This window comes from Oncorhynchus gorbuscha, unplaced genomic scaffold (assembly GCF_021184085.1).
Source record: "Oncorhynchus gorbuscha isolate QuinsamMale2020 ecotype Even-year unplaced genomic scaffold, OgorEven_v1.0 Un_scaffold_103:::fragment_2:::debris, whole genome shotgun sequence".
In the NCBI taxonomy this organism is placed as follows: domain Eukaryota; kingdom Metazoa; phylum Chordata; class Actinopteri; order Salmoniformes; family Salmonidae; genus Oncorhynchus; species Oncorhynchus gorbuscha.
Genome location: NW_025744396.1, coordinates 192,167 through 217,421, shown reverse-complemented (window position 1 = coordinate 217,421; position 25,255 = coordinate 192,167). Strand labels below are relative to the sequence as shown.

Genomic DNA, 25,255 nt, shown 5'->3' with positions numbered 1-25,255 from the left:
GTGTGTTGCCAGGTTACTTATGGAAATGAGATATGTGAAAGTGCTGCTTTCTTGGCGAGGTCATTTCAGGAGAAAACACTAAACAATCCCAGAGAGAGACTAGAGGCACAACAACTTAATTTTAGTTGTATACACACACACACACACACACACACACACACACACACACACACACACACACACACACACACACACACACACACACACACACACACACACACACACACACACACACACACACACACACACACACACACACACACACACACACACACACACACACACACACACACACACACACACAACTCAGGGCAGAAGTAGCAACCCAGGCATGCCCAGTTAGGTGATTGAGCATAAGCATACATGCTGGCTCTTACACACTGTGAATCCTGGGTTGCGATTTAACACACAAGCACCTGTCTGAAATACTGAGGTGGGCCTGCTAAATATGTTTTCTCAGAGTGTGTAATGACTCTATCATAACATTAAGAGCCTGTGAAGGGAGGAGGGGGGAAACACACCAACACACAGTATCTGGCAGTCTCAGCTCGTCCTTGGAATGTCCCCTGTAATTATCATGATAATTACCCACAATTTTCCTTTTTCTCATAATACCTGTTAATTACACTCCCAGGTCAAGAGCAGGGTTAAGGAAATAAAATAGGACATTTTATCCTGAGTTTCTCTGGGTAGGTTTTTATTGGTTGTAATCACAAGTGATTTAATAAAAGAGGTGGAGGCATGCAACAGGTCACCCAGCGAGAATGAGTGAGACAGCAAACTGCCGACACACACACACACATTCAGGAGCGGTCATTGTGGCATGAAATACTAGGAGAAAAATCGTTTAACATAGCTTAAAGTACCCTTTTCTCTCTATCTCTCTCTGGCTTCTCTCCGTTTCACTGACAGTAAGGTCTTTCATCTGCTGAGTACTACGCTAAGAAGTAACATATTCTTTACTGCACTTTATTATAATGTAGGCCTCCCAAAATTAATGACGAACTTCATCCCCAATCATGACCACATACATTAATTACAGTATTACCTGAGTACCGCTTCTCTTTCTTTCATTCCGTTTTCTTAGACAATGCTGTGTAATGTCTTGGTGGGAAGGCCTCATAAATGCGTATTGGCTCTGTTTCTGAATGATTCTATATGTTGTAGGGACGATATGCCATCCGTCTGACTGAAGTCTGACGTAAGGCTGAATTGCACACTTTTACACGTAAAGATATGGTTGGAGTTAATTGCGTTTTAATGTCCAAGAGGCCTTGTTTCCATTGTGATGCTATTTTCCCATGGTCAACATCTGGCTAGAGCAGAATGCCAGCATGTGGTTTCCACTACATTTATATTTATATCCTAAATACTTCAGTCAACACGGTGGCGGGCGGACTTGCCGGTGCGGCCGGGCCGGAACGAGAGTTTATTGTCACCGTTACACTTTGCTGTTAAGTGACATCATGTCAAAACACGTTCTCTCCCCCCGGCCCGACCACTTGCATTTGTTTTTTCTTGTCTCGTTCAATTTGGAGGGAAACATAACGTTTGTTGAATGCCACGGGCTCAGACGCCATTCCCGGGACAATGTTATGAGTGGTCGTTACGGGCCGAGGGATGTGTGTGTGAAATGGAGACGCCTGCTTGTTTTCGCTGGCAGGTTGAGGGGGGTGGGGATTTAGAGGTTTGGGGTAGGGCTAGGTAAGAGAATCCCTGGACCCAGGCCTCTGGTTCTCTAATATGGCCAGGCCACACAAACCCAGACTCCTAAAGACCCAACCACCACCACTCCTGTAGTTTCAGCCAGAGCCCCAGCCCCAATTCCATCGCCAGCCACCTGACTGCTGAAGACCCAGCCAGCCAGCAGGTCCTATGGCCCTGGCCCCAGCCCCTGCTGCTACTGCTGCTCTAATTGTCCTGGCCCCAGCCTCTATACTCAATCCCCAGTCCTTTACCCAAGCCCAAGCACCCAGCCAATAGATCCCTGAAGGCCCAGCCATCCCTGAAGACACTATAGCTGCTGGTGCAGTAACTGTCCTGGCCCCAGCCCGGTTCTCTCTGCCATGGTCCCCAGCTACCAGCCCACTGAAAACCAAGCCAGCCAGTACACTCTTAGAAAAAAGGGTTCCAAAAGGGTTCTTAATCTATCCCCATAGGAGAACCCTTTTTGGTTCCAGGTAGAACCCCTTTTGGTCCCAGGTAGAACTATTTTGGGTTCCATGTAGAGCCCTCTGTGTAAAGGGTTCTACAAGGAACTCAAAAGGGATCTAACTGGAACCAAAACGGGTTCTTCAAAGGGTTCTCCTATGGGGACAGACAAAGAATCCTTTTGGGTTCTAGTAGCTTTTTCTAAGAGTGTATGCCATGGTCCTGCCTGACGTGTGCTAAGCAGAGATCTGAGGTCTCTCCTATTCCTGTAGTAACTGACCTGGCCCCTGCCCCACTCTATCTGCTAAGGTTTCATGGCTCCACTTCGTGTTGAAAAGTCCTGGAAGATATTGCCTGACTTTCGTTTGCTCTCAGAAATACATGCTCGCCTCTTATATACCGTGAGGCAATCCAGATTCAGTGTGAGCCATTTGTCATCACATACTTAATACCGCAACCATGTCTCCCTCTGCATGTGTTTTTTATACGGCCACTCACAGAGACTCGGAGAGAGAATATAACTAACGGTATGATATGGATGAATATTGCTCCAGTTCTCATCACGCCGCAAAGATTAAGCTATTGAGTTTTGGCCGGGCCTCGAATAACAATCAGAAGCATTTATGTGTTAGAAATATAGTTATAGTGGTCGGGGCAGAGGTTCCCATATGGAGCTGATCAGGGGGAGAGAAGGGCAGAGCAGAGGCTGAGGATCACCTTACTTACTGATGAGTAATTGACCGCCGAGCGACGAACCCAAAGCCTAAAGCGCTGCTGATTCCACAAGGATGATTCCACATCGCTAACTTCTCCAGCTTAATTTTTGGGAGGGAGGCTCGCTCGCTCCTCGCTCCTTTTAAGTAATGCCGATTTTTAAGCCTCGACTTCGAGTCGGAAGACGCAGAACTTAGGCAGGCCTCTGTAACTTGGAGGGATATCTAAACAAAACGCACACGGAATAGAGACGTTTTTCTTCTCCACTCGTGTCCTGTCTGGCTGTTGGTCGGTGCAGAGCGACCTATTTCGTAAGAATGCCAAGGTTTAGCCAGGCGCTTGATGGTTAATTGCTAGCATAGTAGCCTACCATAGCTCATTCGTCGGGCTTTCGTCGGGCTTTGTGATTGTCCAACATCAATCATAGCCCTTAAAGGAGGGCTATGATTGCAAACCCCTCCGTACCATGAAGGGGCCACTATGAGAATAGTGCTTCCAAGTCATGTCAGGCCCGTTAGCTTCCAGAAAATATACATTTCAGAATTTGTCCCTGGAGAATATTGAATGAAGTGTACCAACCTCGCTAACACAGCTCGTTGAGGCCCTGTAACGATGTGGCGAGGATGTGTGGACTGCCGTGGGATGGGGTGGCGAGTGGGTCACACTAAAACACGACCAGGAATGGTCAAGGAGTGGGTACTCAGATCTGACTTGACTCATTCACTCTGGAGTTTGGAGTGGAGAGAAGGAGGGGAGAGAGATGGAAGGGGAGACAGAGGTTGCAGAGGGGGAGAGAGTGAAGAGAGTGAACTCTTAGTGAAGTGCTCATTATTTCAACAGCTTGGGCTTAGTTGATGTGAACAAAATGTTTCTCCTCAGCCAGTCATTACCTCCTCCTGGAGCCCAGGGCTGGAGAGAAAGGCCATATTGTAAACCAGACAGCTCTCTTTCTTTATCCCTTCATGCTCTTCAGAAGTGTATTCTTTTTCCTTATCTCTCTCCACCACTCTCTTTCTCTCTGTCTGTCTCCTGGCTGATGTGGCCCAGGCCCTTGCCTGCCAGGTGGACATGTGTGTTCAGCAGGCTGAAGGGCCTTGTTCTCATGTCCCTATCCCCCTATGAGCCTCTCTCCTCCGGTCAGCACACCAAGCTGCCAGAGGCTGAGGAGGCCTGGAGCACTTGGGGAACCCCTCGTTCATTATACTCATCCTCCTCCCTCTATCTTTCTTAAATTCTCTCCCTTTCTCTATTTCACTCCCTTTTCTCCCTTCTCCCTCCGCCTCTCCTAATGGTCCTCACCCTGCTGGCCCTGGACCCAGTGCATTGGTTGTTTGGCTGTCTAACCCCTTTCCAGTAGTTTGGTTGATGACTTGGCTGATGTCTCAACTTCCCTGTTCTCTTATCAAGTAGAGCTCATTTGTCCCACTCTCTCTCTCTTTCTCTCTGTCTCTCACTCTCTCTCCCTCCCTCTTGGCGTAGCTCTGGCCTGAACAAGGATAGGGATCGGCCTGCAGGAAGTGGGTCAAGTTCCAGTGCTGGATTGACTATACTAGACTAGTCTGACGTCCAGTGCAACATACGATTATGGAAGGAGCGGTAATGACAAAGAACAGATAGAGCTTACTCACTTCTTTATTTACACTTTAGCCAGTCTTGAGCCTCCCTCCCTACCAACGAGAGCTAATAAAAACTTCCATCACATAACAACCTGGCCCCCAGCCAACAACACACAGACAAAAACAAAAATATCCTCACTAGATGAAAGGCAGAGAGCAGCTACCCTACGCCCCTCATGTCTGGACACTGCTCTGAGAGATTACAGGCCCTATATACTGTCCCTCTCTGTCTCTCTCTCTCCGACTCTCTCTCTCTTTCTCTCTTTTTCCTGTCTCACCCCCCACCTCTTGCTCTCCCTCCCTCCCTCCCTTCCTCACCCTCTGTCTCGCCCCCTCCCGTCTCGCTCTCCCTCCCTCCCTCCCTCACCCTCTGTCTCGCCCCCTCCCCTCTCGCTCTCTCTCTCACTATTGCTTCATGTTTCAGCTGCCTATAGTCACAGTAAGGGGTTAGCCACGACCTTGACACCAGGGTCTTACAGTGTGCTGCCCTCTCTCCACCCGTCCTCTGATTTCCCTCCTACCGAAACCTCTCCAGTTACCATAATTGGCCCAATTATTTGATTAAGTGGAAAAGCTGTGAAGATCTCTAGCCCAAGGAGTGTCTTATCCCAATGTCAAACGCCTCTGCTCTTTCCATCAGGACCAGCCGCCATCTCTTTTTCTTAACTCAATATCACACAGAGGAAAAGACCTTGAGGAAATTATTATTAGAGGAGAAAACCCATTACGAGTGAACAGGTAACGAAAACAGTGATGTTGACATGGTAATTTACAGTCGTGATAAAGTGGTAGAAACCAGAGGATATTTCTGGTCCTGGAGAAGTTAAGAAAAGGCAGGGTCTCTGCATCCCAAATGGCACCCTATTCCATATATAGTGCACTACCTTTGACCAGTTTTGACCTATGAGTCCTATTGGTGGGCCCTGGTCAAAAGTAGTGCACTAAATAGGTAATAGGGAGCCATTTGGGAGGCGAGGCACACAGGGTCTCTGAAACCTTCCTGCCCTGTGATCTATCATGCTTCTCGCCAGCCATGACAGTCCTGCCTATTGGACCTGTGGATGTACTATAGGTCGGTATACCCAGGCAAAACAAACAAGAAATAATCGTGGTGGACCATCAACTCGTCATTGACATAGGCTCGTTGTCGCTGAGTGTTCCTGGCTAGGCCCTAGTGGCAGTAGGTTACAATGAAATGGCAGTTGGTTAGACAGTTAGACAGATTGAAATGAAGCACTTCCACACAGTGAAGAAGTGAGGAGGCTCTTCCTTTAGAGAAACAATAACAGTCACGAAGATGATGTGAATAACAGGTAGGAGAGAGAGGAAGAAAGCGAGGGATGACGTGTTTCTGTTTCGCAACAAACTATGTGTCTAGACTACACGTCCGCGGACCCGTTACCCGTCTAGCTTGGCTCGGTCCGGTCGGATGGCGAAGCAACGGTGAAGGCGGTGATGACACTCGATGCTGTGCTCGGATTCGAAACATTTCGCCGTCTCGCTGTCTGCCACTGTCGAACTGCCATCCGGCTCTCTGCCGATATGTTGTTTTCTCTCAGCATGGCTAAAGTGTGAGAGAGAGAGAGGCCCTGGTAAACACATCACTAGCTGAACTGAACACTGTCAGTTGAAATGGAAAAAGAAACTGTATCCCTCTATCCCCTGTCTCCCCCTGCCCTCTGTGTCTTGTGTCTCAGCTATTGGGTTCAGACGACACTGAAAACACAGGGTGTCTGGAGAGTCGAGAGATTGAAAACACAGGGTGTCTGGAGAGAGAGAGGCAACGGTCATCAAAATTAGGTGCCCCATTTGCATAAACACACTCAGCATATTTGCAAATATGAATAGATTTACAAAGTTTTGAAACAGGGCTGAAACCTCCAAAAACGTATTCTGTCTAGGCCTCCCTGCACTCACCTACGCTGTCTAGACTCAGACTGGCTCATTAATTACTGTTGTTGTCGTCACATTCTGTTGCATATTTCAACAAGTGTGCCAATAGCAGGATAACCTTTAAATAGAAATCAACACGCTTGACTCTGATTACACCTATCTACTGTCGTGGAAATTCAGTACTGAGAGAGATTTGGTCATTTCTTCAATCAATCATCTTTATTTAATATCGATTAATTATTGCAATAATGAGGCCGTCAGCCCACCAGTCTTGACTGACTGTTAGCCTGAGAGTCTAGCCTTTACAGACGATGCACAGTTTTTATATAGCTGATACCAATATTGCTTAGTCAGTCATTTCTAACCTTCCCATAGGCCACCTTGGTTATCTCCACAGGATGGTCTTTTACTTAGTTTCCCAGATGCCAGGAAGATGAGACAATGAGGCATTGTTCTCAACTCTTCCAGGCTCTCTCTATCTCGAGTCACACACACCACATCTTGTCTATAGAGTGCTAGCTTTTATGTTTTTTTATCACCAACATCAGTCAATTGTCAGCTTCAAACTATCTCTAGTAGAACCCATGTCCTCAACACCCAGGCTAGCTGCAGGGTGCTAGAGTGGAGGCCATAAAACACAACATTAGCAGGACAGAAATATCTTACTGTTTTCCACAAAAAAATGAACACCCATTCAAATAAAGTCATGCTAGTTCCCTTACCTGTGATATGTGTGTCGATGACGAGTTAAATCCCTGAACAAGCGTTCTTATATATGCAACCGAAGACAATGTATTCCACTGAACCGATTTCAGCCATTACCGGGGGGGGGGGGGTTTAAGTACTAAGTGGACTTTGTACCCCTCAAACACACAGAAATAGATGGCTGTAAAAGATCCTCAGGTGGGCGGGTCATGCACAATGCTACAGAGAGGGAGAGAGAGGGTGTCTGGATGAATGCCTGCTGCTGCGTAAAGGATTGAGGGCCAGCTGCCTTCTGGGGGATCACCTCTCTCTCAGTCATTGGCTAGTCCAGGCAGACAGGGGCCCAAGATGGATATCCCAGGAAAGATTTGTACTGAAAATGGCCAGCTGTACTGTACAGCCTGTGCTATGGCCTTCATGTCAACCAGTGATGAGATTCACCTCAGCGTGGTAGATTGAAGTGGGGCTGGGGTTGGAAACCGTATCATGTTAGAAGAGATGGTTGACCAGAAAATGTTTGTTGGACGTTGATGATGGAATTTCTGTGTAGTGGTACACGTGTAACATCATATAATACGGAATCTGTCTCCTTTTTTCCTCCCCACTCTGTCTGTCTGTCTGTCTGTCTGTCTGTCTGTCTGTCTGTCTGTCTGTCTGTCTGTCTGTCTGTCTGTCTGTCTGTCTGTCTGTCTGTCTGTCTGTCTGTCTGTCTGTCTGTCTGTCTGTCTGTCTGTCTGTCTGTCTGTCTGTCTGTCTGTCTGTCTGTCTGTCTGTCTGTCTGTCTGTCTGTAACACAGGGAGCCACAATAAAGTGTGATGAGCAAACAGGAGCCATCCTTGTTGCCAGGATCATGCGAGGTGGCGCTGCAGATAGAAGTGGTAAGTTCTCTCTCTCCTTCCTTGTCCTTCTATCTCTCCACTCTCTACTATCTCCCACTGTCTCTTCCCCACCCACCCACCCCCACCCACCCTCTCTCTCTCTCTCTCTCTCTCTCTCTCTCTCTCTCTCTCTCTCTCTCTCTCTCTCTCTTTCTCTCTCTCTCTCTCTCTCTCTCTGTTGTGCCCCCTGTAATCAGTGTGTAACGTAAAGTGTATTCATGCCCTGTAGGGATTTCACAGTGTGAAATTGATATGCGGGGGTGATTTGCCAAGCCCAATAATCACTAATACCACCATGAAGGAGAACCACACACTGCTGGAGAGCAGAGAACAACCCCCCGCCCCGAACTGTGTGCGACTAAAGCAATATAGCCTCACACATACATTATACTCCGTTTAATACTTATGTATGGTTTAGCCTGATATTAACTTCCAAAGGATTTATATTAGGTAGGTCAGTATTATGCTATTATGTATATAGCTGTGTATGTATGCACTCTGTGTTATATGTCTGTGTCTTCTTGACTTTGTGTCTTTTCTCTCTCCCTCAATTCAATTCAAAGGGCTTTATTGGCATGGGAAACACATTTTATATTGCCAAAGCAAGTAAAATAGAAGTGAAATAAACAGAAAACATTACACCCACAAACGTTTCAGAGGAATAGAAACATTTCAAATGTCATATTTTGGCTATGTACAGTGTTATAACAATGTGCAAATAGTTACAAAGGGGAAAATAGCTAAACATAAATATGGGTCTCTCTCACTCTCCCTTGTCTTGTCCCTGTTCCAGGTCTGATCCGTGTAGGCGACGAACTGAGGGAAGTGAACGGGATTCCTGTGGATGACAAGAAGCCTGATGAAATCCTCCGCATTCTGGTGTGTGTGCGTGTGTGTGTACTCGTGCTTGTGTGTGTGGTAGTCAATGCTTGTGTGTGTGTGTGCTACCATTGACCTGCTGTTTATAGTTGTGTGTTTGGACCCATGGCTATAGAGATTTACAGACTTGTTTGTAGTGGCAGGACTCTCTCCTCCTAACTCATCCTCACTGGTCAGCCATGTCCCTTTGATTCCTCTATGAGTTAATGGCTAGGCTAAACTCTGGCTGCCCCTTCTGAACCAGCTGGCCCAGGAGCAGGCCTCTGTTTGGGACATGTTGGCCACATAGTCCCCCTGGAAGAGACAGGCAGGGAGGGGGTTCCTGTAGGGGTCTTTGTAGTCCCTCCAACCACACAGACAAACACACACACACACACACTGCCACAGTCCTCAGATCAGCTCTGGGGAGATGGAGCTGGAGAGGAAAGAGGAAGATAGTTTGGAACATGTAGACTGTTAAAAGCAGTCCTCTTGGCTCACCTCTTCCCTCTGATCCACTCCCAACTGTCATCCTATCCTAATGGCCCTCTATTGTTGAAAAATAAAACAGCTCTTCATATTAAAGCTCTCTCATTGGATTAGGCTAGTTGGGTTTTGAGTTATTTTCAATGAAACTGGAGTCTTTATTTTTTCTTCCCCTCTTTCCCTCGCTCTCTCTCTCTCTCTCTGGTTCTTTCTATGTCTTTCTCTCTCTCCATCTCCTGTCTGTGTTTCAGGCCCAGTCTCAAGGGGCCATTACGTTTAAAATAATACCAGGTATCAAAGAGGAGGCGCCGAGCAAGGAGCCCAAGGTAAGGTCCTACTGCTGTCCTGCCGTACTCATTATGCTGATGGGGTTACACACATGGTTTGAGTCCAAAGTGGCATCCTATTCTCTATTTAGTGCACTACTTTTGACCGTGGCACATAGGGCTCTGGTCAAAAGTAATTAAATATTTAGGGAATAGGGTGCCTTGATTTTGAACAGGACTTACAGTGCATTCGGAACGTATTCAGACCCATTTTTCCTCATTTTTGAAAAATGTTACAGCCTTATTCTAAATTGTATTCAATTGTTTTTTCCCTCGTCAATCCACTAACAATACCCCATAATGACAAAGCAAAAACAGGTTTTTAGAACATTTTGAACTATCACATTTGCATAACTATTCAGACCCTTTACTCAGTAATTTGTTGATACACCTTCGGCAGCGATTACAGTCAAGTCTTCTTGGGTAGGACGCTAGAAGCTTGGCACACCTGTATTTGGGGAGTTTCTCCCATTCTTCTCTGCTGATCCTTTCAGGCTTTGTCAGGTTGGATGGGGAGCGTTGCTGCACAGCTATTTTCAGGTTCAAGCTCAGGCCCTGACTGGGCCACTCAAGGACATTCAGAGACTTGGCGTTCTTCCATCTCCAGCTCTGTCAGCGTGACCATCAGGTTCTTGGTCACCTCCCTGACCAAGGTCTTTCTCCCCCGATTGCTCAGTTTGGCCGGGCGGCCAGCTCTAAGAAGAGTCTTGGTGGTTCCAAACTTCTTACATTTTAGAATGATGGAGGCCAATGTGTTCTTGGGGTCCTTCAATGCTGCAGAAATGTTTTGGTACCCTTCCCCAGATTTGTGCCATGACACAATCCTGTCTCGGAGCTCTCTGGACAATTTATTGGACCTCATAGCTTGGTTTTTGCTCTGACATCCACTGTCAACTGTGGGACCTTTATATATAATATTATTATTTTTTCATACGTTTGCAAAACATTCCAAAACTTGTTTCACTTTGTCATTATGGGGCATCGTGTGTAGATAAAAGAGGGGAAAAATATTTTGTACACTTTAGAATGAGAGTGTAATGTAACAAAATGTGGAAAAGGGGAAGGGGTCTGAATACTTTCCGAGTGCACTGTATATGGCTCTGGTTAAAAATAGTGTTCTATAGATATCAAGGCTCAGGCTAAGACCCAGATGCAGACACAGGAGGTGGACAATACGAGTCTCAGAGTTTATTATAGTACAAGGGCCAAGCAAAAGGTAAGTTAAGGCAGGCAAAGAGTCGTAATTCAAAATAGCATCAGTCAGGTACAGGACGGCAGGCAGGATCAGGGTCAGGGGACAAAGGGCTGCGAGACAGAGGTTTAACCCTAGACACATGACAAGCGGGGTATATACGGAGAGTGCGGGGCAACAGAAGACGAACAGCAGAGGGGCTAAGGATTTTAGAGAAGGTGAAAGGGCCGATGAAACGTGGGGGAAAGTTTACAGGACTCCACCCGGAGAGGCAGGTCCCGAGTGGAGGTCCCGAGCCACCTGTCGTCTATACCTGGATGTGGTCTTCAGAAGAGAGGCCCGGGCTCTCTTCCAGGTACGGCGACAGTGGCGGACAAACATCTGGGCAGAGGGTATGCTGACTTCTTCCTCTTGCTCAGTGAAGAGCGGGGGCTGATATCCCGAGGAACACTCGAAGGGAGAGAGATCAATGGCCGAGCAGGGAAGGGTGTTGCGGGCGTATTCCACCCACAAGAGTTGCTGGCTCCAGGTGGTAGGGCTGGCGGAGATGAGGCAATGAAGAGCTATCTCTGAGGGGGTGGGGTGAAAACCAGAGGACATGCTGGCTGATGACTCAATGAGGGTGCAGAATACCTTCCAGAACCGAGACGAGAACTGAGGACCACGATAGAACACCATGTCGACCGGAAGTCCATGGATCCGGAAGATGTGCTACACCATGAGCTGAGCCATATCCTTGGCTGAGGGTAACTTGGGAAGAGGAATAAAATGGTTGGCTTTAGAAAAATTATCCACCACCGTCAGAATCGTGGTGTTGCCATCTGACTTAGGAAGACCAGTAACAAAGTCCAGGGGTATATGGGAGGAACAGGGAGTGGTTGAAGAAGGCCGGCCGAAGCTTGCCGCAGATTCTTATTTTGTGCGCACACACAGTGCAGGCGGCGACGAATGCAGAGACATCAGGAACCCGTGTGGGACGGGAGCCTGGATGGCAGGTCAGTTTCGAGGAATGTGTCCATTCCAGGACTGGGGACAAACATCCGGTTAGCCGGAATCCCCCACATTTGTATAGCCCCACTGTGCATTACGGACCAGGCTCTCTAGACCCCAGATGAGTGCAGCTGCTAGACAGGAGGTAGGGAAGATGGTCTCGGGGTCAGACGGAGTAGCAGCGGGGCATACAAATGTGGGAGTGTGTCAGGCTTCACATTCTTGGACCCTAATAACAGGGCCCAACGAGCCTGCCTAGAGTTGAGGCGCTTGGTGGTGCGAAGTTATTCCAGGTTGTTATGGTCAGTCCACACTAAGAATGGATGTTCCGCACCCTCCAACCAGTGCCTCCACTCCTCCAATGCCATCTTGAGGCGAGGAGTTCTCGATTTCCCACATCATAGTTCCTCTCAGCAGGGGTGAGACCCTACAAGGGTGCAGTTTTTGGTCCTGGGCAGAACGTTGGGACAGGATGGACCCCACTCCGGGAGAGTGGCTTGCTGCCTAATAGGGAATCTGCGGAATTGCTCCAGCAATGTATTGAATGCATGGCCATGGTGTTCTGCCAGCGAATGGAGTCCATCCATAAGGCTATGCAGTAACTATTTTTGTCTTCCAATGGTGGCTCCTTGGGAAGAGACAGCGTTGCGGATCTTGTCCAAGTCTGCCGGGTCAGTCATGGCCAGTGCATATTACCAAGGCTCAGGCTAAGACTCAGATGTAGACATAGGAGGCGGATATTATGAGTCACAGAGTTTATTATAGTACATGGGGCAGGCAAAAGGTAAGTCAAGCCAGGCAAAGAGGCGTAATCCAAATCAGAGTCAGGCAGGTACAGGACGGCAGGTGGGATCAGGGTCAGGACAGGCAGAAAGGTCAGAACTGGGAAAACAAGGAAAAACAAAAACTAGACCACAGGAAACAGGGGAACATGCTGGTAGGACTTGATGAGACAAACTGGCAACAGGCAAACAGAAAGCGCAGGTATGAATACACGGGATAATGAGGGGAGATGGGAGACACATGGTGTTGGGTGACAATAGAGGGAATTTGGTGCTATTTCAGACCTTTTGTGAGTGGACTGAGAGGTCCTCTCTAGATGCTTACTGCCTCTAGTGCTGGAGTCTTAGTCTGCATCCCAAATTATACCTTACTCCCTATATAGTGCATATAGTGCTCTACTTTTGACCAGGGCCCATTAGGCCCTATACAGTGGGGAGAACAAGTATTTGATACACTGCCGATTCTGCAGGTTTTCCTACTTACAAAGCATGTAGAGGTCTGTAATTTTTAGCATAGGTCCACTTCAACTGTGAGAGACGGAATCTAAAAAAATCCAGAAAATCACATTGTATGATTTTTAAGTAATTAATGTGCATTTTATGGCATGACATAAGTATTTGATACATCAGAAAAGCAGAACTTAATATTTGCTACAGAAACCTTTGTTTGCATTTACAGAGATCATACGTTTCCTGTAGTTCTTGACCAGGTTTGCACACACTGCAGCAGGGATTTTGGCCCACTCCTCCATACAGACCTTCTCCAGATCCTTCAGGTTCCAGGGCTGTCGCTGGGCAATACGGACTTTCAGCTCCCTCCAAAGATTTTCTATTGGGTTCAGGTCTGGAGACTGGCTAGGCCACTCCAGGACCTTGAGATGCTTCTTACGGAGCCACTCCTTAGTTCCCCTGGCTGTGTGTTTCGGGTCGTTGTCATGCTGGAAGACCTAGCCACGACCCATCTTCAATGCTCTTACTGAGGGAAGGAGGTTGTTGGCTAAGATCTCGCAATACATGACCCCATCCATCCTCCCCTCAATACGGTGCAATCATCCTGTCCCCTTTAAAGAAAAGCATCCCCAAAGAATGATGTTTCCACCTCCATGCTTCACGGTTGGGATGGTGTTCTTGGGGTTGTACACATGCTTATTCTTCCTCCAAGCACGGCGAGTGGAGTTTAGACCAAAAAGCTCTATTTTTGTCTCATCAGACCACATTACCTTCTCCCATTCCTCCTCTGGATCATCCAGATGGTCATTGGCAAACTTCAAATGGGCCTGGACATGCGCTGGCTTGAGCAGGGGGACCTTGCGTGCGCTGCAGGATTTTAATCCATGACGGCGTAGTGTGTTACTAATGGTTTTCTTTGAGACTGTGGTCCCAGCTCTCTTCAGGTCATTGACCACGTCCTGCCGTGTAGTTCTGGGCTGATCCCTCACCTTCCTCATGATCATTGATGCCCCACGAGGTGAGATCTTGCATGGAGCCACAGACTGAGGGTGATTGACCGTCATTTTGAACTTCTTCTATTTTCTAATAGTTGCGACAACATTTGTTGCCTTCTCACCAAGCTGCTTGCCTATTGTCCTGTAGCCCATCCCAGTCTTGTGCAGGTCTACAATTTTACCCCTGATGTCCTTACACAGCTCTCTGGTCTTGGCCATTGTGGAGAGGTTAGAGTCTGTTTGATTGAGTGTGTGGACAGGTGTCTTTTATACAGGTAACGAGTTCAAACAGGTGCAGTTAATACAGATAATGAGTGGAGAACATATGGCCTTCTTAAAGTAAAGCTAACAGGTCTGTGAGAGACGGAATTCTTACTGGTTGGTAGGTGATCAAATACTTATGTCATGCAATAAAATGCTAATTAATTACTTAAAAATCATACAATGTGATTTTCTGGATTTTTGTTTTAGATTCCGTCTCTCACAGTTGAAGTGTACCTATGATTAAAAAAATAGACCTCTACATGCTTTGTAAGTAAGAAAACCTGCAAAATCGGGCAGTTCTCCCCACTGTATGTAACCCGTTTCAGGAAACTAGGTGTCTTTTGCAAGTCACGACTTCACAGGAGAGCCATTTGAACATTTAAAAATGTATTTTTATCAAAATGCGTTTTTTGGCAGAAATGCGTTCTTTCATATGCCTTAATAACAAACGTGTATGCTATCTGTAAATACCAGTACATTTTTTAAACTATAAGCATTGTTGGTTAAGCCGCAGAAAACGCTAGCAACCTTCCCACTAGCCATGCTTGGCTTAGATAATGAGTGGTCTGGACATGTCGAGTGAGGAGTTGGGATTGGTCTGCCATATAGAGGGCTTCTGTCAATTTGAGCTGGTCAGTCTGTGTTGGTAATCCTGTCAAACATGTTTTTAAATGTGTCGTGTAGTGGCGCTGCATAAGTGTTGCTCTCCACTTTCTGGAGGATCGAGTTTTGAAATCAGTGGAATTAGAGTATGATATCTTAAGAGATGGAGAAAACACCTGTCTAAGGATTACATCTTCAAACTAAGGGCAACCGTGGCATGGCATCTGTGACAGGGAGACGCAGCCATCATGCATGATGATGTATATGGGTGCGATAGTCTAGCTAGCTTCATTTTCAGATATTACACGTTTCTAATTTTGACAGAAAGTGGTTTCATTTCAAGCTATAGTGTACTGTTAGCTAGCTAGTGAACATTAGCTGGCTGGCTCCCGTTAACGTTACATGTATGACGATATTATTCGTATCCCAGAGCCATTTGCTTTGCCAGTTAGAGCCTAATGTTAGCGAGCAAACATTGAACCTGGTTGGTTAGCTCCCAGCAGATTCATGCAAGGTAGTAACAACATGATTGGGCACTATTGTCATTGTTTTTTAACTAGCTAACGTTAGCTGGCTGGCTCGTTAGCAAATGTTACGTGACGTGTGTTATCTTACATGTGGTTTACCTAGCTAGGTTCATTGTTTACCTAGCTATCTAGCTAGCTACATGTCTTAAGCTAAAGTGTACAACACCCTTTGAATATGGCTGGTGTCAGTAAACGTTGGCAAGAAAGCGTAATGAAATTGTTGTCAGCAGAGCTGGTTAGGCTGTTTTCATGTTATCCAGAGGTAAACAAATCATCGGCCAGAGCGTCTAGTGTGCGCTTCAGTTGCAAGATTCTCTATTTATTCTAAAATAAGTTGGGGGAAAAAAACTTTTGGTGTTCACACGTGTATTCGTTTGATTTACAATTGCACAGGACAAATAACAAAAAAAGATTGTCCTGTACTAAATTATTTAAAAAATCAAATTAATTTGGTTCTAGACAAGTGATTCTCATTTTTGTGTAATTTATCTTACATTTACATTTACATTTAAGTCATTTAGCAGACGCTCTTAACCAGAGCGACTTACAAATTGGTGCATTCACCTTATGACATCCAGTGGAACAGTCACTTTACAATAGTGCATCTAAAACTTAAGGGGGGGGTGAGAGGGATTACTTATCCTATCCTAGGTATTCCTTAAAGAGGTGGGGTTTCAGGTGTCTCCGGAAGGTGGTGATTGACTCCGCTGTCCTGGCGTCGTGAGGGAGTTTGTTCCACCATTGGGGGGCCAGGGCAGCGAACAGTTTTGACTGGGCTGAGCGGGAGCTGTACTTCCTCAGTGGTAGGGAGGCGAGCAGGCCAGAGGTGGATGAACGCAGTGCCCTTGTTTGGGTGTAGGGCCTGATCAGAGCCTGGAGGTACTGAGGTGCCGTTCCCCTCACAGCTCCGTAGGCAAGCACCATGGTCTTGTAGCGGATGCGAGCTTCAACTGGAAGCCAGTGGAGAGAACGGAGGAGCGGGGTGACGTGAGAGAACTTGGGAAGGTTGAACACCAGACGGGCTGCGGCGTTCTGGATGAGTTGAAGGGGTTTAATGGCACAGGCAGGGAGCCCAGCCAACAGCGAGTTGCAGTAATCCAGACGGGAGATGACAAGTGCCTGGATTAGGACCTGCGCCGCTTCCTGTGTGAGGCAGGGTCGTACTCTGCGGATGTTGTAGAGCATGAACCTACAGGAACGGGCCACCGCCTTGATGTTGGTTGAGAACGACAGGGTGTTGTCCAGGATCACGCCAAGGTTCTTGGCGCTCTGGGAGGAGGACACAATGGAGTTGTCAACCGTGATGGCGAGATCATGGAACGGGCAGTCCCTCCCCGGGAGGAAGAGCAGCTCCGTCTTGCCGAGGTTCAGCTTGAGGTGGTGATCCGTCATCCACACTGATATGTCTGCCAGACATGCAGAGATGCGATTCGCCACCTGGTCATCAGAAGGGGGAAAGGAGAAGATTAATTGTGTGTCGTCTGCATAGCAATGATAAGAGAGACCATGTGAGGTTATGACAGAGCCAAGTGACTTGGTGTATAGCGAGAATAGGAGAGGGCCAAGAACAGAGCCCTGGGGGACACCAGTGGTGAGAGCGCGTGGTGAGGAGACAGATTCTCGCCACGCCACCTGGTAGGAGCGACCTGTCAGGTAGGACGCAATCCAATCGTGGGCCGCGCCGGAGATGCCCAACTCGGAGAGGGTGGAGAGGAGGATCTGATGGTTCACAGTATCGAAGGCAGCCGATAGATCTAGAAGGATGAGAGCAGAGGAGAGAGAGTTAGCTTTAGCAGTGCGGAGCGCCTCCGTGATACAGAGGAGAGCAGTCTCAGTTGAATGACTAGTCTTGAAACCTGACTGATTTGGATCAAGAAGGTCATTCAGAGAGAGATAGCGGGAGAGCTGGCCAAGGACGGCACGTTCAAGAGTTTTGGAGAGAAAAGAAAGAAGGGATACTGGTCTGTAATTGTTGACATCGGAGGGATCGAGTGTAGGTTTTTTCAGAAGGGGTGCAACTCTCGCTCTCTTGAAGACGGAAGGGACGTAGCCAGCGGTCAGGGATGAGTTGATGAGCGAGGTGAGGTAAGGGAGAAGGTCTCCGGAAATGGTCTGGAGAAGAGAGGAGGGGATAGGGTCAAGCGGGCAGGTTGTTGGGCGGCCGGCCGTCACAAGACGCGAGATTTCATCTGGAGAGAGAGGGGAGAAAGAGGTCAGAGCACAGGGTAGGGCAGTGTGAGCAGAACCAGCGGTGTCGTTTGACTTAGCAAACGAGGATCGGATGTCGTCGACCTTCTTTTCAAAATGGTTGACGAAGTCATCTGCAGAGAGGGAGGAGGGGGGGAGGGGAGGAGGATTCAGGAGGGAGGAGAAGGTGGCAAAGAGCTTCCTAGGGTTAGAGGCAGATGCTTGGAATTTAGCGTGGTAGAAAGTGGCTTTAGCAGCAGAGACAGAGGAGGAATATGTAGAGAGGAGGGAGTGAAAGGATGCCAGGTCCGCAGGGAGGCGAGTTTTCCTCCATTTCCGCTCGGCTGCCCGGAGCCCTGTTCTGTGAGCTCGCAATGAGTCATCGAGCCACGGAGCGGGAGGGGAGGACCGAGCCGGCCTGGAGGATAGGGGACATAGAGAGTCAAGGGATGCAGAGAGGGAGGAGAGGAGGGTTGAGGAGGCAGAATCAGGAGATAGGTGGGAGAAGGTTTGAGCGGAGGGAAGAGATGATAGGATGGAAGAGGAGAGAGTAGCTGTCATGCAGGTGAATGAGGACCCAAAAGCGACTTGGCGAAAACAGAGTCTTTAATCCAGTAAAGTAATTCTACAAACATAAGACATAATTCCACTCGTAATGACGAGAACAGACTGGAGACTCGATCAAGAACTGCAGGTTGCCTCGGGAAGGCACTTGAACCTAGCAGACTCAGACACCTGCTCTCCACGCAGCATCTGAGGGAAACACGACACGACAGGGCGATACACAGACACAGCACGGTGAACAATAGACAAGGATCCGACAGGGCAGGAACGGAAAACAAGGAGAGAAATAGGGACTCTAATCAGGGAAAAGAATAGGGAACAGGTGTGGGAAGACTAAATGATTGATTAGGGGAATAGGAACAGCTGGGAGCAGGAACGGAACGATAGAGAGAAGAGAGAGAGGAAGGGAGAGAGAAAAAGGGGAACGAACCTAAAAGACCAGCAGGGGGAAAATGAACAGAGGGAAAAGCCAAAATGACAAGACAATCTAAGACAAAACATGACAGTACCCCCCCACTCACCGAGCGCCTCCTGGCGCACTCGAGGAGGAATCCTGGCGGCAACGGAGGAAATCATCAATGAGTGAACGGTCCAGCACGTCCCGAGACGGAACCCAACTCCTCTCCTCAGGACCGTAACCCTCCCAATCCACTAAGTATTGGGGAAAACCGTCCCCGAGAACGCATGTCCATGATCCTACGTACCTTGTAAATAGGTGCGCTCTCGACAAGGACGGGAGGACGGGAGGGAAGACGAACGGGGGGTGCGAAGAAAGGGCTTGACACAGGAGACATGGAAGACAGGATGGACGCGACGAAGATGTCGCGGAAGAAGCAGTCGCACAGCGACAGGATTGACGACCTGGGAGACACGGAACGGACCAATGAACCGCGGAGTCAACTTACGAGAAGCTGTCGTAAGAGGAAGGTTGCGAGTGGAAAGCCACACTCTCTGGCCGCAACAATACCTTGGACTCTTAATCCTGCGTTTATTGGCGGCTCTCACAGTCTGTGCCCTGTAACGGCAAAGTGCAGACCTCACCCTCCTCCAGGTGCGCTCACAACGTTGGACAAACGCTTGAGCGGAGGGAACGCTGGACTCGGCAAGCTGGGAAGAGAACAGAGGAGGCTGGTAACCCAGACTACTCTGAAACGGAGATAACCCGGTAGCAGACGAAGGAAGCGAGTTGTGAGCGTATTCTGCCCAGGGGAGCTGTTCTGCCCAAGACGCAGGGTTTCTGAAAGAAAGGCTGCGTAGTATGCGACCAATCGTCTGATTGGCCCTCTCTGCTTGACCGTTAGACTGGGGATGAAACCCGGAAGAGAGACTGACGGACGCACCAATCAAACGACAGAACTCCCTCCAAAACTGTGACGTGAATTGCGGGCCTCTGTCTGAAACGGCGTCTAACGGAGGCCATGAATTCTGAACACATTCTCGATGATGATTTGTGCCGTCTCCTTAGCGGAAGGAAGTTTAGCGAGGGGAATGAAATGTGCCGCCTTAGAGAACCTATCGACAACCGTAAGAATCACAGTCTTCCCCGCAGACAAAGGCAGACCGGTAATGAAGTCTAGGGCGATGTGAGACCATGGTCGAGAAGGAATGGGGAGCGGACTGAGACGACCGGCAGGAGGAGAGTTACCCGACTTAGTCTGCGCGCAGTCCGAACAAGCAGCCACGAAACGGCGCGTGTCACGCTCCTGAGTCGGCCACCAAAAGCGCTGGCGAATAGACGCAAGAGTGCCTCGAACACCGGGATGACCAGCTAACTTGGCAGAGTGAGCCCACTGAAGAACAGCCAGACGAGTGGAAACAGGAACGAAAAGGAGGTTACTAGGACAAGCGCGCGGCGACGCAGTGTGCGTGAGTGCTTGCTTAACCTGTCTTTCAATTCCCCAGACTGTCAACCCGACAACACGCCCATAAGGAAGAATCCCCTCGGGATCAGTAGAAGCCACAGAAGAACTAAACAGACGGGATAAGGCATCAGGCTTGGTGTTTTTGCTACCCGGACGGTAAGAAATCACAAACTCGAAACGAGCGAAAAACAACGCCCAACGAGCTTGACGGGCATTAAGTCGTTTGGCAGAACGGATGTACTCAAGGTTCTTATGGTCTGTCCAAACGACAAAGGAACGGTCGCCCTCCAACCACTGTCGCCATTCGCCTAGGGCTAAGCGGATGGCGAGCAGTTCTTGGTTACCCACATCATAGTTGCGTTCAGATGGCGACAGGCGATGAGAAAATAAGCGCAAGGATGAACCTTATCGTCAGACTGGAAGCGCTGGGATAGAATGGCTCCCACGCCTACCTCTGGCGTCAACCTCGACAATGAATTGTCTAGTGACGTCAGGAGTAACGAGGATAGGAGCGGACGTAAAACGTTCTTTTAGAAGATCAAAAGCTCCCTGGGCGGAACCGGACCACTTAAAACACGTCTTGACAGAAGTAAGAGCTGTGAGAGGGGCAGCAACTTGACCGAAATTACGAATGAAACGCCGATAGAAATTAGCGAAACCTAAAAAGCGCTGCAACTCGACACGTGACCTTGGAACGGGCCAATCACTGACAGCTTGGACCTTAGCGGAATCCATCTGAATGCCTTCAGCGGAAATAACGGAACCGAGAAAAGTAACGGAGGAGACATGAAAAGAGCACTTCTCAGCCTTCATGTAGAGACAATTCTCTAAAAGGCGCTGTAGAACACGTCGAACGTGCTGAACATGAATCTCGAGTGATGGTGAAAAAATCAGGATATCGTCAAGATAGACAAAAACAAAGATGTTCAGCATGTCTCTCAGAACATCATTAACTAATGCCTGAAAAACAGCTGGCGCATTGGCGAGACCAAACGGCAGAACCCGGTACTCAAAATGCCCTAACGGAGTGTTAAACGCCGTTTTCCACTCGTCCCCCTCTGTGATGCGCACGAGATGGTAAGCGTTACGAAGGTCCAACTTAGTAAAGCACCTGGCTCCCTGCAGAATCTCGAAGGCTGATGACATAAGGGGAAGCGGATAACGATTCTTAACCGTTATGTCATTCAGCCCTCGATAATCCACGCAGGGGCGCAGAGTACCGTCCTTTTTCTTAACAAAAAGAACCCCGCCCCGGCCGGAGAGGAAGAAGGCACTATGGTACCGGCGTCAAGAGACACAGATAAATAATCCTCGAGAGCCTTACGTTCGGGAGCCGACAGAGAGTATAGTCTACCCTGAGGAGGAGTGGTCCCCGGAAGGAGATCAATACTACAATCATACGACCGGTGAGGAGGAAGGGAGTTGGCTCGGGACCGACTGAAGACCGTGCGCAGATCATGATATTCCTCCGGCACTCCTGTCAAATCGCCAGGTTCCTCCTGAGAAGTGGGGACAGAAGAAATGGGAGGGATGGCAGACATTAAACACTTCACATGACAAGAAACGTTCCAGGACAGGATAGAATTACTAGACCAATTAATAGAAGGATTATGACATACTAGCCAGGGATGACCCAAAACAACAGGTGTAAAAGGTGAACGAAAAATCAAAAAAGAAATAGTCTCACTGTGGTTACCAGATACTGTGAGAGTTAAAGGTAGTGTCTCAAATCTGATACTGGGAAGATGACTACCATCTAAGGCAAACATGGGCGTAGGCTTGTCTAACTGTCTGAAAGGAATGTCATGTTTCCGAGCCCATGCTTCGTCCATGAAACAACCCTCAGCCCCGAGTCAATCAAGGCACTGCATGTAGCACCCGAACCGGTCCAGCGTAGATGGACCGACATAGTAGTACAGGATCTAGATGAAAAGACCTGAGTAGTAGCGCTCACCAGTAGCCCTCCGCTTACTGATGAGCTCTGGCCTTTTACTGGACATGAATTGACAAAATGTCCATCAAATCCGCAATAGAGGCACAGGCGGTTGGTGATCCTCCGTTCCTCTCCTTAGTCGAGATGCGAATACCTCCCAGCTGCATGGGCTCAGTCTCTGAGCCAGAGGAGGGAGATGGTTGCGATGCGGAGCAGGGAAACACCGTTGACGCGAGCTCTCTTCCACGAGCTTGGTGACGAAGATCTACCCGTCGTTCTATGCGGATGGCGAGAGCAATCAAAGAGTCCACACTGGAAGGAACCTCCCGAGAGAGAATCTCATCTTTGACCACTGCGTGGAGTCCCTCCAGAAAACGAGCGAGCAGCGCCGGCTCGTTCCAGTCACTAGAGGCAGCAAGAGTGCGAAACTCTATAGAGTAATCCGTTATGGATCGATCACCTTGGCATAGGGAAGCCAGGGCCCTAGAAGCCTCCCTACCAAAAACTGAACGGTCAAAAACCCGAATCATCTCCTCTTTAAAGTTCTGGTAATTGTTTGAACAATCAGCCCTTGCCTCCCAGATAGCTGTGCCCCACTCTCGAGCCCGGCCAGTAAGGAGTGAAATGACGTAAGCAACCCGAGCTCTCTCGCTAGAGTATGTGTTGGGTTGGAGAGAGAACACAATATCACACTGAGTGAGAAAGGAGCGGCACTCCGTGGGCTGCCCGGAGTAGCAAGGTGGGTTATTAACCCTAGGTTCCGGAGGCTCGGCAGGCCAGGAAGTAACAGGTGGCACGAGACGAAGACTCTGGAACTGTCCAGAGAGGTCGGAAACCTGAGCGGCCAGGTTCTCCACGGCATGGCGAGCAGCAGACAATTCCTGCTCGTGTCTGCCGAGCATGGCTCCTTGGATCTCGACGGCAGTGTTACGAACGTCTGTAGTCGCTGGGTCCATTCTTTGGTCGGATCCTTCTGTCATGCAGGTGAATGAGGACCCAAAAGCGACTTGGCGAAAACAGAGTCTTTAATCCAGTAAAGTAATTCTACAAACATAAGACATAATTCCACTCGTAATGACGAGAACAGACTGGAGACTCGATCAAGAACTGCAGGTTGCCTCGGGAAGGCACTTGAACCTAGCAGACTCAGACACCTGCTCTCCACGCAGCATCTGAGGGAAACACGACACGACAGGGCGATACACAGACACAGCACGGTGAACAATAGACAAGGATCCGACAGGGCAGGAACGGAAAACAAGGAGAGAAATAGGGACTCTAATCAGGGAAAAGAATAGTGAACAGGTGTGGGAAGACTAAATGATTGATTAGGGGAATAGGAACAGCTGGGAGCAGGAACGGAACGATAGAGAGAAGAGAGAGAGGAAGGGAGAGAGAAAAAGGGGAACGAACCTAAAAAGACCAGCAGGGGGAAAATGAACAGAGGGAAAAGCCAAAATGACAAGACAATCTAAGACAAAACATGACAGTAGCGGGGGAGAGAGAGCGAAGGTTGGGACGGCGCGATACCATCCGAGTAGGGGCAGTGTGGGAGGTGTTGGATGAGAGCGAGAGGGAAAAGGATACAAGGCAGTGGTCGGAGACTTGGAGGGGAGTTGCAATGAGGTTAGTGGAAGAACAGCATCTAGTAAAGATGAGGTCGAGCGTATTGCCTGCCTTGTGAGTAGGGGGGGAAGGTGAGAGGGTGAGGTCAAAAGAGGAGAGGAGTGGAAAGAAGGAGGCAGAGAGGAAAGAGTCAAAGGTAGACGTGGGGAGGTTAAAGTCGCCCAGAACTGTGAGAGGTGAGCCGTTCTCAGGAAAGGAGCTTATCAAGGCATCAAGCTCATTGATGAACTCTCCGAGGGAACCTGGAGGGCGATAAATGATAAGGATGTTAAGCTTGAAAGGGCTAGTAACTGTGACAGCATGGAATTCAAAGGAGGCGATAGACAGATGGGTAAGGGGAGAAAGAGAGAATGACCACTTGGGAGAGATGAGGATCCCGGTGCCACCACCCCGCTGACCAGACGCTCTCGGGGTGTGCGAGAACACGTGGGCGGACGAAGAGAGAGCAGTAGGAGTAGCAGTGTTGTCTGTGGTGATCCATGTTTCCGTCAGTGCCAAGAAGTCGAGGGACTGGAGGGAGGCATAGGCTGAGATGAACTCTGCCTTGTTGACCGCAGATTGGCAGTTCCAGAGGCTACCGGAGACCTGGAACTCCACGTGGGTCGTGCGCGCTGGGACCACCAGAGTAGGGTGGCCGCGGCCACGCGGTGTGGAGCGTTTGTATGGTCTGTGCAGAGAGGAGAGAACAGGGATAAACAGACACATAGTTGACAGGCTACAGAAGAGGCTACGCTAATGCAAAGGAGATTGGAATGACAAGTGGACTACACGTCTCGAATGTTCAGAAAGTTAAGCTACGTAGCAAGAATCTTATTGACTAAAATGATTAAAATGATACAGTACTGCTGAAGTAGGCCAGCTGGCAGTGGGTGCGTTGTTGACACTACACTAATCAAGTCGTTCCGTTGAGTGTAATAGTTTCTGCAGTGTTGCTATTCGGGGGCTAGCTGGCTAGCTAGCAGTGTTGTTTACGTTACGTTGCGTTAAAAGAACGACAATAGCTGGCTAGCGAACCTAGAAAATCGCTCTAGACTACACAATTATCTTTGATACAAAGACGGCTATGTAGCTAGCTATGTAGCTAGCTACGATCAAACAAGTCAAACCGTTGTACTGTAATGAAATGAAGTGAAAATGTGATACTACCTGTGAATGCGACCGGGTTGTTGAGTTCTATACAGAAGACGTTGGCTAGCGTTGGCTAGCTAGCAGAGTCACCTACGTTAAGGACGACAAATAGCTGGCTAGCTAACCTCGGTAAATTAAGATAATCACTCTAAGACTACACACTCTAAACCTAAACAACACAATTAACTTGGATACGATGATACGAAGACAGCAAAGACAGCTATGTAGCTAGCTAACACTACACTAATCAAGTCGTTCAGTTGAGTGTAATAGTTTCTCCAGTGCAGCTAATCAGTGGACGTTAGCTAGCTGGCTAGTGAAGACTACGTTAGGACGGCGAAATACGATAATTACGCAATTATCTTTGATACAAAGACGGCTATGTAGCTAGCTGAGAAGAAATTGCTAAGATTAGACAAATCAAACCGTTGTGCTATAATGAAATATAATGAAAAAGTTATACTACCCGCGGGAGCGAAGTGCAGATGCGACCACTCGCTCCAACCGGAACCGGAACCGGTTAT

General features: G+C 48.4%; 1 protein-coding gene and 1 long non-coding RNA gene across 3 annotated transcripts in view; one reads left to right on the top strand and one right to left on the bottom strand.

The window, feature by feature from the left end:
* Positions 1–25,255, top strand: part of LOC124016882 (MAGUK p55 subfamily member 7-like) — a 276,920-nt gene that overhangs the window by 162,862 nt on the left and 88,803 nt on the right. For both annotated transcript variants that reach the window (XM_046332224.1, XM_046332223.1), the window contains 3 exons: positions 7,877–7,958; positions 8,752–8,837; positions 9,554–9,628. In XM_046332224.1, coding sequence (XP_046188180.1) covers positions 7,877–7,958; positions 8,752–8,837; positions 9,554–9,628 — 243 coding nt within the window. The remainder of the gene's footprint in view (positions 1–7,876; positions 7,959–8,751; positions 8,838–9,553; positions 9,629–25,255) is intronic.
* Positions 189–7,199, bottom strand: LOC124016883. The gene is made up of 3 exons (XR_006835427.1): positions 7,097–7,199; positions 5,884–6,045; positions 189–3,590 (listed from the first exon to the last, which is right to left on the bottom strand). It is a non-coding gene; the product is annotated as an uncharacterized LOC124016883 (long non-coding RNA).